The sequence below is a fragment of the Globicephala melas genome, chromosome 5, assembly GCF_963455315.2.
Source record: "Globicephala melas chromosome 5, mGloMel1.2, whole genome shotgun sequence".
Lineage (NCBI taxonomy): Eukaryota > Metazoa > Chordata > Mammalia > Artiodactyla > Delphinidae > Globicephala > Globicephala melas.
This window is the reverse complement of record NC_083318.1, coordinates 18,493,365-18,506,144: the sequence shown is the minus strand read 5'-3', so window position 1 is coordinate 18,506,144 and position 12,780 is coordinate 18,493,365. Positions and strand designations below refer to the sequence as shown.

Genomic DNA, 12,780 nt, shown 5'->3' with positions numbered 1-12,780 from the left:
TGTCCAAAGCAAGTTTTCTTAATAACTTTGTTTGCTTACAGATAATTTATGCATTCCTTGGTTGTTGGTAAATTTCAGTCAGATATAGGAGTACCTTTAATTGTTAGTTATGCTTTTCATGCATCTGCCCCCTAATTAGCCTCAAATATTAATTGTTTTTACAGTATGTATAATTTATTACTCTGAAATAATTTTGAAAAGATTATTTTTAAAGAAAATAGGAAAACACACATAAGAAATAGATGAGAGTTTTCTTTTGGGGGGAGAGGGGAACATAATTAACCTTGTTAATGTTATATAAAACTTACTAATGCATCAACTTAGATTACTCAGAAAATCAGGCAGAAAGGTAAAATTGCCCCTCTCATTACTTAAGGATTTCTGTATTGATGCTATCAGATAACTCAGCTGAACATGATGAATGGCAGTATCTTTGGAGCAGCTGGATTTTGTCAGCCTGAACTCTGAGTTATTCTTCCTATCCTTTTCTTACTCTTATCCTTGACTGTTCTACCCTGATCCCCATATGTTCTAATCTATTTACTTGTTACCATATTATAAAATTTCAATATTTTTGAAGCACCATTGTAGAGGTAGTATAAAAAATATTAAAAGATTATCTTCCTTTCCTCAGGCGTGTTTGTAATTTGAAAGACTTTTTTATGCCCGTAATTTTTGTTCATTTATCCCATCTGTTCTTTTTTTTCCCCCTTTTCCTGCCTTCTTTTGGATTAGTCGAGTATATTTTGGTATTCTAGTTTATCTCCCCTATTTTCTTGATAGCTAAACCTCTTGGTTTTTCTTTTTAAAAAAATACTTGCTCTAGGATTTATAGTATACACACTTAATTTACAATTTACCTTCAAATAATACTATACCATTTTATGTATAAGATTCTTAAAGCAATTTGCATACCTTTGGATGGAGAATTTAGAAACTAAGTTCTGAGTGTTACCTCATGGTGAGCCCCACTCTGTGGGGAAGGTCTCCGTAACCCTCTTGATCTCTGACATCTCATGCTAGGTGGCTGCCACCACAAACCCCTGTACTGATGTCCCCTCGTCCTTCTGTGCTTTCCCCGTCTCTACCACCCCATGGCTCCCAAACTTTACACTGCCTTTTCTCTGTCCCTTGTGGTGTTGCCCTTCTCACCCTACACCTAGTTATTCCCAGCATGTTGCCCTGAAACCTTTTTTGTCCATGTGCTTCCAGAAACTCTCTTTCCATGTTCTATCTGACCGTTTCCTTTATGTTAGCTTCTAGTTTTCTATCCTAGTTTATTAACTCCCTCCTTCCATTCTAAATGACCTGACATAGTTGTGATCTCATTGCTGTTCAGGATTATTCCTTGATTCCTTTACCTGGAAGGAATCTTTGTTTTACTTTTGCTTCTCTTCGTGGCATTCTCTATATAGTTGTGATATTTTTTTCTCACTGTATTTTTATTTTTTAAGAATATAATTATTGTTATGTTTTAAGAATAAGATTATTTTAGTAATCTATTAAACCATAAACTCATTATAGACACTTAATAAATATTCCTTGAATGAATGATTCAATGTCTCTATATGTCAGCAAAGAAATTAAGCTGCTGGATATTTGTTTCTGATCTTCCCTACCTTTGATTTTGTGTGGGTCTTTAATTTACTCACAGATGGAAAGTCATCATAGTAGCTCTGCATCTCTTTGTCATTTTACATAACTGAAATAATATATATATAAATGGCTTAGAACAGTTCATGGCACATAGGAAATATTCAGTAAACGTTAGCACTTATGTTCATGATTACAAAATTTTTAATTTTAATCATCTTGGATGGACCATTTTTAATGAGATATATATTTCTGAGAGTTGCTACACTGAATATATTGGGCATCCTTTTTTCCTTCATGAATTAACTCATTGTGAACATCAGAAATAGTATGTCAAATTTGAATTAGTATTCCTTCTCTCTTATTCTCTCTTTCACATCTTGCTACTCACAACAAATTAAGTTGATTTTATCTTTGTAAATAGTTTATGTGGCTGTCTTCTCATTTCCATTCCATTGTTTTACCTTAAGCCTGTGCCTCATCTTTTCTCACCTTTGCTGTTTTAAGAATTTCATAACTGCCATTCTGGTCTCATATGTTCCTCCCAATCATCCTTTATATTGTGTCTAGAATCATCTTTCCCTAATACACCTATTATCAGTTAACTCCCCTAAGACTCTTCCCATTGCTTACAGGATAAAGTTTAAACTTGTTTTTGACATGCTCCTGCCTCCCACTTTAAGTAGCCTTACTGTTGCTGCATTCTCTCTGCCCCCTAAGCTCCACCTGTTATAAATTCTTAGATCAGTTCAAACTCAAGTTTGTTAGTCTTGTATATAACTGAAAAAGTCAGTGAACTCTAAGTTAAAATCTTAAGACCTCTTCTACCATTAAAGTGCATATCAACACCTGTTTTAGCTCATCAGAGACCTTTTTGATTTATTTCTGGGTCTTGATGTATTTCATATTTTTGAGGGTGGTAAATCAACTGCACACTCACCTGAAATGTTACTTTCTCTAGGAACATCCTTGACTCTAAGCAGTTGCTTTTCTATGTTTCAGTGGCACCTAAGCATCCCTCTATCCTAGCACTTGCCATGCTATATAGTATAACAGCTATCTTTGTAATAAGGTGTCTTATCTGAAGCTAACTATTGCCTGTACCAATTTGTAGCATTAGTTGACATTCTGCTAGGGTTTGCCTGTGTGCTTCAGTCAGTCCGATTTTTATTTAATTGGTGTATTTTGTTTCGGAAATACTCAAGCTAGTGTCTAGTTATATCCCGTAAATTGTTGGGACCCATAATTTGCCTGGGATAGAACATGAATCTTGTTCAAAATAATGTGTGTGTGTGTGTGTACGTGTGTGTGCATACACGCATGCGTGTGCAGAGAAAGAAGCACACACGTACATGTCTAATGGGTTTGGAATTGTGTGGGGAAGGGTGTCAATAGAAGCCAGATGCTGGGAAGAACAGTGAGTGAAAGCCCACAGCTGAGAAAGACATCTGGCGTTTTGTAAAATAAACTTTATACCAGTATCTGAAGGGAAGAGTTGTGGTTCCCAGGACAGCATTATTATTATTATTATTTTATTTATTTGTTTTTTAATCCCATGACTTCTTGTGATGTGATAACTAGCATGAGAAAGTAGATAGGTGTGTGGTAAAAATGAAAGCCTACCATTTCATACTATACATAATATTTTAGGTACTTGAGAAAGAAAAATCTTACTATTCAGGAATGTTGAATGTCCAAAAAAAAGTGTATCTTTGAATCAGTGATAGGTGCTTTATTGCTGGGAGTCCAGCCACTTTTATGAGGATTCTTCTGTTGATGGCCGGTTAGTAAAAACTGGTAGATTTTATTACTAGAAGTCCACACCTTTCTTTCTTGGTACCCATTCTAAAATAGCTGGACATAGAAGGGAAAAGAGATTTCCCATCAACTGGATGAAGTGCTGAGTGGCAGATATCTGAAGGGAGATTCAGACAGAGGCTGAGTGAATAGACACTATGGAGGGTAACAAGGGTCATTGTCATTTTCACAATGTGATACACTGACTGAGGGTTAGCTTTGTTGGTGGTCCTAAGATTTTTGTCTGCAGGAGTTATCTCCTTTGGCTGGGATAGTGGCTGAGAAGAGCTTGTTTGACCCTGCAGATCCATAAAGTCAGCGTCTACATGGCCAAGTCAAATGAGAGGAGGGAGCTGGAGAGTATCATTTATTTTGGAAGTACTCAGGGACTAAGATAATGTCATTGATTCCGTGATTCCCATTCCATTTTCAGGGATTATCATGGAGTCATAAAAAGAATTAGCCCTGAGGTCTTGCTTCTTGTCAGAGAGGGCTGTTGATCTAGTATCAGACTGTTCTATCTTCAATGCCTAGCACCATTCCTGATATATAGTAAAATTATGGATGGATGGGTAGACAGATGATGAATGAGATGTTAAACTATCATGTTTAGTTACAGTCACTGTGTTGATGTGTAGTTTTTGGAATACAGAATGGCTTTAATTTTTGAGGCATAAATAACACCCAATAAAAATAAGCATGCTAGAGGAACTGTTTTAATTAAAAGCTGATTTTTGTCTATTTTTTTCCTCTTTTTCTTTTATGTGTGTATTTTCTGTTTTATTGAAAGGACATACATGTGTTTGGATTTATAAAGACACTGAACAGTTGTTTTCTTTTCATTCAGGGGGCTGAATTAATGAACAAATATGTTGGTGAATCTGAAAGAGCAGTTAGAGAGGTAAGAAGATTATGTCGTAAAGTGGAACTCTGCATAGGAGAACCAGGCTTCTGTCCTGTATGGTTTCCATTTTGTTTGGGGTTATAGATTTTGAAGTTTCCAAATCTAAATTCTAGTGGTATAATTTTTCTTCAGGCAAATATTATTTTTAAATGCAATTTTGGTCATCTACAATTCTTTGTTTTTGCTTTTAAACATCATAATATTTCCAGCCTTTAGTTTTACCAAATATATTTTAACGAATGTCAGCGTTTCATTAAAAAAAATAAGGATATGTTTAAACTTAACAAAGAATGCATGATGTCAGAATGAGATTTAAATTCTTTAAACCAGGTAGCCCTTTAAATCAGATAAGCTTATTAGTATATGAAAATGTCACTGTACTCTTCTTATTTTATTTACTTTACCTTTGACTGGTGATTTAGAAAGTGCATCCCCCTCCCCTCTTAAATTTTACAGCCAGTGCCTGATTGGCCTACTGGCTAATCCATATTGCTGAAGCTACATAACTGGGAAGTTCATGCAAAATCAAGGCACTGAAGTGGGGGTAACTATAGCAGTTTGATCACAAGTCTCGGCCTCCCAAGCAAAGATTGTCCTGCCTCACACAGGCACCCTGTATCCTCAAAGAAGCTAAGCAAGGACATAAACAGCAGTGGAACGGATGGTCTTCTGCTTATGACACATGTGGGTATCAACCAAGAGTCTTAGAGATTGGAATACTTTGTTTTGCATCTGAGAAAAAAATTTAAGTAACTTTTTCTTTCTTTTTTTTTCTTGAAATGTAGATGTTGGTTATAATATAAAACATTAACTGATAATGATAGCACCTCATTGATTAAAATATGAAAAAGGTGGTGTTTATTAATATTAAGGTTTTGGTGACTGTTGTGTATTTTTATGGTCATCATACTTGTGGCCAGAAAATGGAGGCCTAGGTTACAGGTTACACACATTTGGATTTCTTTCTGCTTATGCTGACGTTTTCTAGCCCATTTCCACATGTTTTCCCCGTGGCTGTCTGGCCAGTCTTTGATGTTGATAGTCTGATTGACTTCAGATCTAACCTATCTATGCTTTTCCAAGTTTTAGCTATTTTTTCCTTACAGTCTTCAGAGAAATGAGCAAAGTGTGTGACTTTTAGGTTTATGAGTATTGTATATGCTAAACTTTGGCTGATTTTATACATTTATGATTTTTCTTTTAAATATGTGTTTATTTAGATAAATGTTCCAGGCATTATACTAAGTGCTTTGCATTCTTTTTTAATTCATTTCTTAAACTTCTGAGGCGGGCATTTTTCATAATCTCCATTTTAGAGATGTGGAAATCGTAGTTTAGAAAAATAAAGTTACCCACTGAAGGTCACACAGCTACCAAGTGGTGAAGGTGGGATTTTAACTGAGATTGTTTGATTACTTAACCAAATTGTCTCCTACACACCTCTAAGAATATGTGTTGGTGTCTTGTCTCTGTTTGCAAGTAAGCACCGTGGAAGAGGATACTTTTACATCCATTATGAAGTGCTATACATCTGTTACAGGTTGTATACAAAGTGATTGGGCTGGTTTACTGGTACATAATAGATTTGGTTCTAAATATAATTTTCAAACTAAAACTAGCTATGGAGTTTTCTGGAATTTGCTGATCTTTAGCTAATGTAGCACTCTTTCCACCAGATCTTCCGAAAAGCGAGAGCAGTGGCTCCTTCCATCATTTTCTTTGATGAACTTGATGCCTTAGCAGTTGAAAGGGGCAGGTAAGAAATATTTAATAGGACTGCTATTAAATAGTAGCAGTTACAGTGTAGAGGAATTAAATTATTTCACATCATCACTTTATAGTACTTTCATGTGTAATTTTTTTTTTAAGACTGATATGCATTTGGGGCATTTGAGCTAATTTTTATAGTTTACTATCTAAAGAGAGCCCCCTGCACTGCCTATCAAAATTTGGGTTTTTATTAACATGTGATTAAAACTGTAAATAAAGTTCAGTTAAGCATAATTACGTGATAGAGTAGAATCCAATTATAATAAAAGTTGTTATTATACAGATTTTAGTATTATCTGGATTAAGTCATGTTTCCTAAAATATAGTTACAATAGAATAAAAATTAGTATTAATAGTTTTGTTTCTGAATGTCAGACAATAAAGAGGATTATTTATAATATCATATCAAACATATCGTGTGTGTGTGTATATATATTAAACTGTTTTCAAGTGTGATTTTTTTTTTCTGTACAAAGATTTACAGGTCTTTTAAGGAATACATGGTACAAGTACTTCATGCTGGAGAGTGTTTATTTGTGTGTTTTCTTCATAACTCTCTGATTATACATTGACTATAAAAGTTTTGCTGATGAGAATTATGGTGATGGCAGAAGGCACCTTCTAAGTCTCAGTGTTAGATTTGATAAGAGGCATACTGCTCTCTTCTTTATGGGTAGAGCTGCCTAATCAGATGAGTGTATGAACTGTCACTAGGAAACATTGGGAGGTAGGCTGCCCTGCTCTCTACCCTACCCATTTGATACTCTGTAAATACCTACCAATCTTGTTATTTTATGAGTTGGAGTTCATGAGTCCTTTTATTACTTTTGAAGTGAGATGGAACAAAAGGTTACAAATAGCTCAAGTTCACCTTGACTGCAAGAGAAGAAAAAGAAGCCAGAGAAGTTTACTGAAGTAGGGTGATCTGCCACATTTATGTGCCGTCAGAGATGTCTGTTTTTGGAGCCTAGAAAGGGACAGGGTGGGAAACACTGTTAAGTATGAACCAAATGGGAGGTGGAATATGTAGCAGAGTTCTCATAAAATGCCTTTGAAAGGTAATGGTATGAGAAACCAGACAAGGCACTTGGTAGAAATAAACTTTTTGTAGGCAATTTGGCTCAGTAGGAATTTGCAAATGTATTAAGAGATGCTAATAATTTGCAGTCTCTAGATATCATTTCCTCTAGTAGTCTTCATCATATTGTGAGCCCTTCCTCAGTGGCTCATTCAGATAAAGTACAGGTAAATTCTGTGTAGTTTCCTTTGCATAGAGAAGTTTCAGTCAAGTTAGTTGGCATTTCAGAAAACGAAGATAAGGCTGAACTACCAAATGTAATGTTAATAGTCCAAAGTAGAGAGTTTTAGTTGTACTTTAGCTGCACTAAGTCTTATATAGTTTGGTTTTTATAGCCATAAGAATCTCATAGAATGATATTTTGATTGTTTTTTCCCCATAATTGTGTGATGGGCCAACATTACCTAGAAAGTTATTGTTTTATCTAGAGTGCTGTAACCTGAAAACAAAAACAAACAAAAGCTTCACACGTATATTTTTGTTCTTCAGCTATTTGAATTGGACACAGTTTCTAGAAACTGAAAGCACAGCTGTTGATAGATAGCAAAAGTATGAAATTCCGAAAATACTAAACCAACTCTATACATTGTTAAAGAAATGTAGGGACATAAGAAACATAGTAACATAGGGAAACGTAGAAAAATTAAAAATTCCATAAGCTAGAAATTTTCTATATAATTTTGGGCTGTAGAATATTCATTGCTTTCATTTCTTCTGATTTTCTATGATAACATTCAGATCCAACTAATAATATGACTAGTCCAAAAATGACAGTGCCTAAGATGACTGTTTCTTCTTATCAAGATTTGGATTTCCACACTTAAGCTGTTTAACAGATTGAGCCATGAATTATGATATATACTAGTCTGTACTGTCCTGTGCATGTTACGTCAATTATTTTGACTACTTGAAGTTACTCAAATTAGCCATGAAACTGAGGATTGCAATCTGCACATTAAACAGAGTATAGACATACTATTTGCTTAGCTTTAGAAATACTTGTGCTTTCAGAAAGAGAGATTTTTCATGTTTATAAAAGTGTCTACTTACAACCACTATTTTCTCCTCTTCCCTGCCCCATTTAAGTTCTTTGGGACTTGAAAAATAAGTAAGCCTGATATTTACTTCTCTTTTTCTGTATGCCCATTTAAATTATGGATGTTCTGAATAAGATTTTTTTGTCTTATTTCGTATTGTGAGTTGGATGAAATGTTGTAAGATTCCCTTTGCAAAGTGCTTTAATGATCTGTAAATATTTGGGAAAATTGAAAATGCTGTTAAAGTAGCATAGCTCTTTGGAAGATGGATACTATGGTAGGGAGTAAGGCACTCACGTAGGGAAGAGATTTGAATTATACTGAGTTAATAATATTGGGTAACATTTATTTAGTGCTTATTGTATTCTAGAAACTGTTTTAAGTGCTTTACAGCTGAAGAAAAAAATTCATAAAAAGGCCCCTGCATTAATGCAAAGTAGGATATTACACAGTTGGTTCTAGTATTCTGCCCTGCCTCCCAGCTAGCTTAAATTTTTACCTTTTTCAGGGTTATAGTGGGGAGGGGAGAGCACGCTGGGCAGTAAATCAACAGTCACTCTTGTCTTAGGCAACACTTCTGTCCCCAGAAGTGAAGAAGGATAGGGTGATTCCCCATATACTGTATTCTCTTGGTCCGGTCTCCTCTGACTGAGGAAATGGCCACTAGACTAATCTAGAGATTCCTAGAACAACTTCCTCTGTCTGGGACGTTCCAGCTAGTCAGTGGATCTTGGAATCATCCTCACCAGCTGACATTAATGACTTTCCTTAGAGAGGTGGCCTGATGCAACATTTTACTAGGAATCGGGAGTTATTTTTTGTTGTTATAGGACACATAGGTCATTTGTAGCTATCTTGCTTTTAAAATGAAAATTTGCTTGCATTTTGCATGCACCAAGAAAATTATCATAAGTAGTGCTTGTGTTCAGAGTGTTGATAGTATATGTTTGGCTAGTCTTCTTTAGATCTCTTTCAAGCCTGAATATTGACATTGGGGGTGTGGGGGGTAGATTTTAAGAAACAAATTCAGATGCCTGCCATTTGGGATTCTTTATGACATTTAAAAATTAAACTAGAAAAACATTTTAAAATTTGAATTGGATATGACTTGTTGGCCTATAATTTAGAAATCATATGAAGAGATGATAGGGGATTTTATTTTATTGCAGGAGCTGAAAGGAAATAAATATCATTTTTGTGAAATGTTTGCTATTGAAAAATAAAATCAATGTAATAATTACCATCATGGTGGTGAGATCTCCTTAAGATAGGGGTTAGCATTCCTTTTCTGAAACAGGCCAGTTAGTAAATATTTTTTGCTTTTTGAGTCATACAGTTTCTATTGCAGCTATTCATCTCTGTTGCTACAGTGCGAAAGTAGCCATAGACAATATGTAATCAAATAAGAAACAGTTGGCTGGCCAGATTTAAACTGGCTATAGGTTCCTGACCTTTTTTAAGATATCATAAAGTCCCTTCAGTCCACAGCACTCTGACTTTTGAACAGGGATAATTTGGAAAAGGGACTTGACTTCCGAAGGGAAAAGAAAATTAATCTTTTGGAAACGTCTAATTTCAGTACTTTGTATAGCTGAACATTTTTTCCATTGTTGTGTTGCCTATCTCTAGCAGATAATAAAGTTTTATAAAATCATTTCATTATGTTAGTGATTATACATTTGTTCTTAAACTTGGAGTTGGTTTTGATTTCCTAGGATGTCAGTTTTATGGATTTTGTTTCCTACTGTGGCTTTGAAAGTCAGCCAAGAATATTTCTCAGTCCATAAAACAGTTTCACTATGCTACTCCAGCTAGCTATCAGTGATCTGTGGAAATAAAGGGCAAAGGCAACATGAATAATGGGAATCCAAAGAATTCCCTTCACCTAATCTTCAACATTAATTATAGCCACCAAGTTTCTCTACAACAAGTAGCAAATTAGACCAGTATGAGCTTCACCTCTTTCTGTTTAACGGCACTTGACTAGATCAATACATTTCTGAATACAAGGAAGGGGATATATGTATACAAATAGTTGATTCACTTCATTGTTCAGCAGAAACTAACACAACACTGTAAAGCAATTATACTCCAATTAAAAAAAAATAATGAATTAAATAAGTTACGTGCTCCGTATTACCAACACAGAATTTTTAAACTAGAAAGACCTGTATATATGTCTTACCTAATTTAACTCCCTCATTCATACATGCCAATAATTATGAAATCCTCAAGGGAACGGCAACATCTTCATCCTCTTACCTCAGATGTCCAGCACAGTGCCTAACAGAGAAGGCACTCTGTGCTAAAACCCAGACATTTAGTTTTTGAATAAGGGAATGAAGCCTCAGAGAAACCAGAGATTAGGTTCACTCAGCTGGTTGTTAGCAGAGTATGATTTCACCATGTTTTAGTGTCATTTGTGAACCAATTTTATTTTAAAATTAAACACTGAGACTGTCTTTTGGAATTTTGTCACCTGCATTACGTTCATAGAAGCATCAACATCTTCATTATAAAGAATCATTTGTAAGCTTTGGAATACATTCACCTGTCAAAGAGCTCCGAAAAGAATTAAGGAAGTGCTAAGTGATGCGTTTTTCAAAAAAATTCAGTGGTTTTTGTACACACTAACTTTAAAAGTGAGTCTAGAGTCACAAAACTTTGTCAGTTGTGCTGAGGGTACAGAAATGATAAATGTTCTTTTTAACGTAGCTGATAGCAACAGTATTCAAAGGATAATAGAGGATAGCAACAGTAATGAGATCATGCTTATTAGATCAGTGACAAAACATTTTGAAAGACTATGTACGTCCTTGGTATACTAATTAATTTTGTAGAAAGATCACCGTGTTACCCTCTGCCAGAAGGCCATTCAGTCGCATTTATTTTATTGTAGGGGAATCAAATTGAGTCTTTTCTCAAGTAAGCAAGCATGCAAATCATTGGGTTCCAAATCCTATGTGTCTGTAGTCACAGAGCATTATAAATCAAGAGCCTGAGTCAGTATCCACCTATCCCCCACGTCCCCCCCGCACCCGCCCCCCAAAAAGAGTTCATTTAGAAGATACAAAAAGAGGATAGAAAAAACAGATGAAGAGAACTTCTTTCGGTATAGATCTAAGAAACCAGGGAAGTGGAGATTTTCTTCTCACTCTATTTCATTTCTGCATCTGAGCACACAGTCTTACAGTATATTCTGTTTTTTTCTGTTTTAGAAGGTTTGCCGTTTTTAAAAAAGTCATTTTTCACGTATAAAAATATCTGAGAAAGTATAAAGGTCTCCTTATCTGGAACTTTTTGCTGTTCAAAATAAATTGTTCCTTGAGGACCCTGAGGAGCCAAATTGTCACTACATTTGAGCAGCTAATGAAATGAGAAGAATTCTCATTGCCAGGGCATAGCAGGCTCCTACTAATGCATCTTGTATAAACAAAGTGTCTTTTAGCAGTTTATATATCAGGCTCACTGTTTTGGGCATAGTTATGAAGGGCTTAAGAGGAGTAGTTTTTAATCTTAGAATTATGTTGGTGGCTTTTATGGAAGAACTTAAGGAAGTTTGATACTTTCTACCATGTTTTAAGTAAAGCTCAGTAGAGAACTGGCAATGTGAATCTGCATATATCTGCTGACCTGTGCTATCCTGACTTCCGAAAATCTTCAATCATGTTCATGCTTTATTTCAGTAACCTTTATGTGCCAGACACTCCTTTTTCAGTTTAATTTGTTAGGATAATGTGTAAAATGTTATAGAGATCCCTTCATTAAGCCAGGTATACTGGTGATAATTATAATGATAATGCTTATAACTGTTATCTGTTGACATTTCCTTTGTGCTAAGTATCAGCAGATCCTTTACACATTTATTTAATTTTGAGGGTGGTATGAGTCTTTCCATGTTTGATTGAGAAAACTGAGTCTCAGAGAGGTTAAGTAACTCTTCCACAAGATTACACAAAAAAATAATGGTAAGGCTTACTAATTGAACCCAAGCTTACTGATTATCAAAGCTCTTTCCCAAATTCAAAGTAAGCTTCCTAATGAGTACTAATCAATGAAGGTTTTACTGGAATGATTTTAAAACCTTTATGTTGTATAATCATATATTATAATTACTATAGAACTTTAGTTTTCATTGTCACCATTTCTAGATCTATGGTACTTAAGAAAATGACACATGTTTAGAAGCATTTTCTCTGCTTTAATTTTTAGCTTGAATAAGTTTGAACTTACATGTATTAATTTTCCTTATTTTTCTTTTGTTGGATTATGTTTATAACAATAACCTGGGGACATCCAGGACTGTGAAAAAATTCCCTTCAAAAAATTGCTTTTGGCAGAGGGTAAATTGAACTGTGAGTTTAAGAATCACTTGTTTCTCTAATACTGTGTTTTGAGTCAAAACTATACAGATGTAGCGAGTGTTGCCTATGTTAGCTTGGAATTTTTACTGGGAAATGATGGCAAGATGGAAAGATACATACTTTTATGTCATTTTCTGTGTTAACGCTTTATACAAAGCTGCAGTTATTCAGAGCACATGCAGCTTGCACAGCTCTAGGACAGCATGTGAAGATAACTCATTATATATGTCTGTCTGC

At 35.0% G+C, this 12,780-nt stretch overlaps 1 protein-coding gene across 2 annotated transcripts in view; it reads left to right on the top strand.

Annotated features, from left to right (window-relative positions):
- AFG2A (AFG2 AAA ATPase homolog A) overlaps positions 1 to 12,780 on the top strand; it is a 348,748-nt gene that overhangs the window by 92,205 nt on the left and 243,763 nt on the right. For both annotated transcript variants that reach the window (XM_030863906.3, XM_030863905.2), the window contains exons 12-13: positions 4,238 to 4,291; positions 5,971 to 6,050. In XM_030863906.3, the coding sequence (XP_030719766.1) occupies positions 4,238 to 4,291; positions 5,971 to 6,050 (134 nt within the window). The remainder of the gene's footprint in view (positions 1 to 4,237; positions 4,292 to 5,970; positions 6,051 to 12,780) is intronic.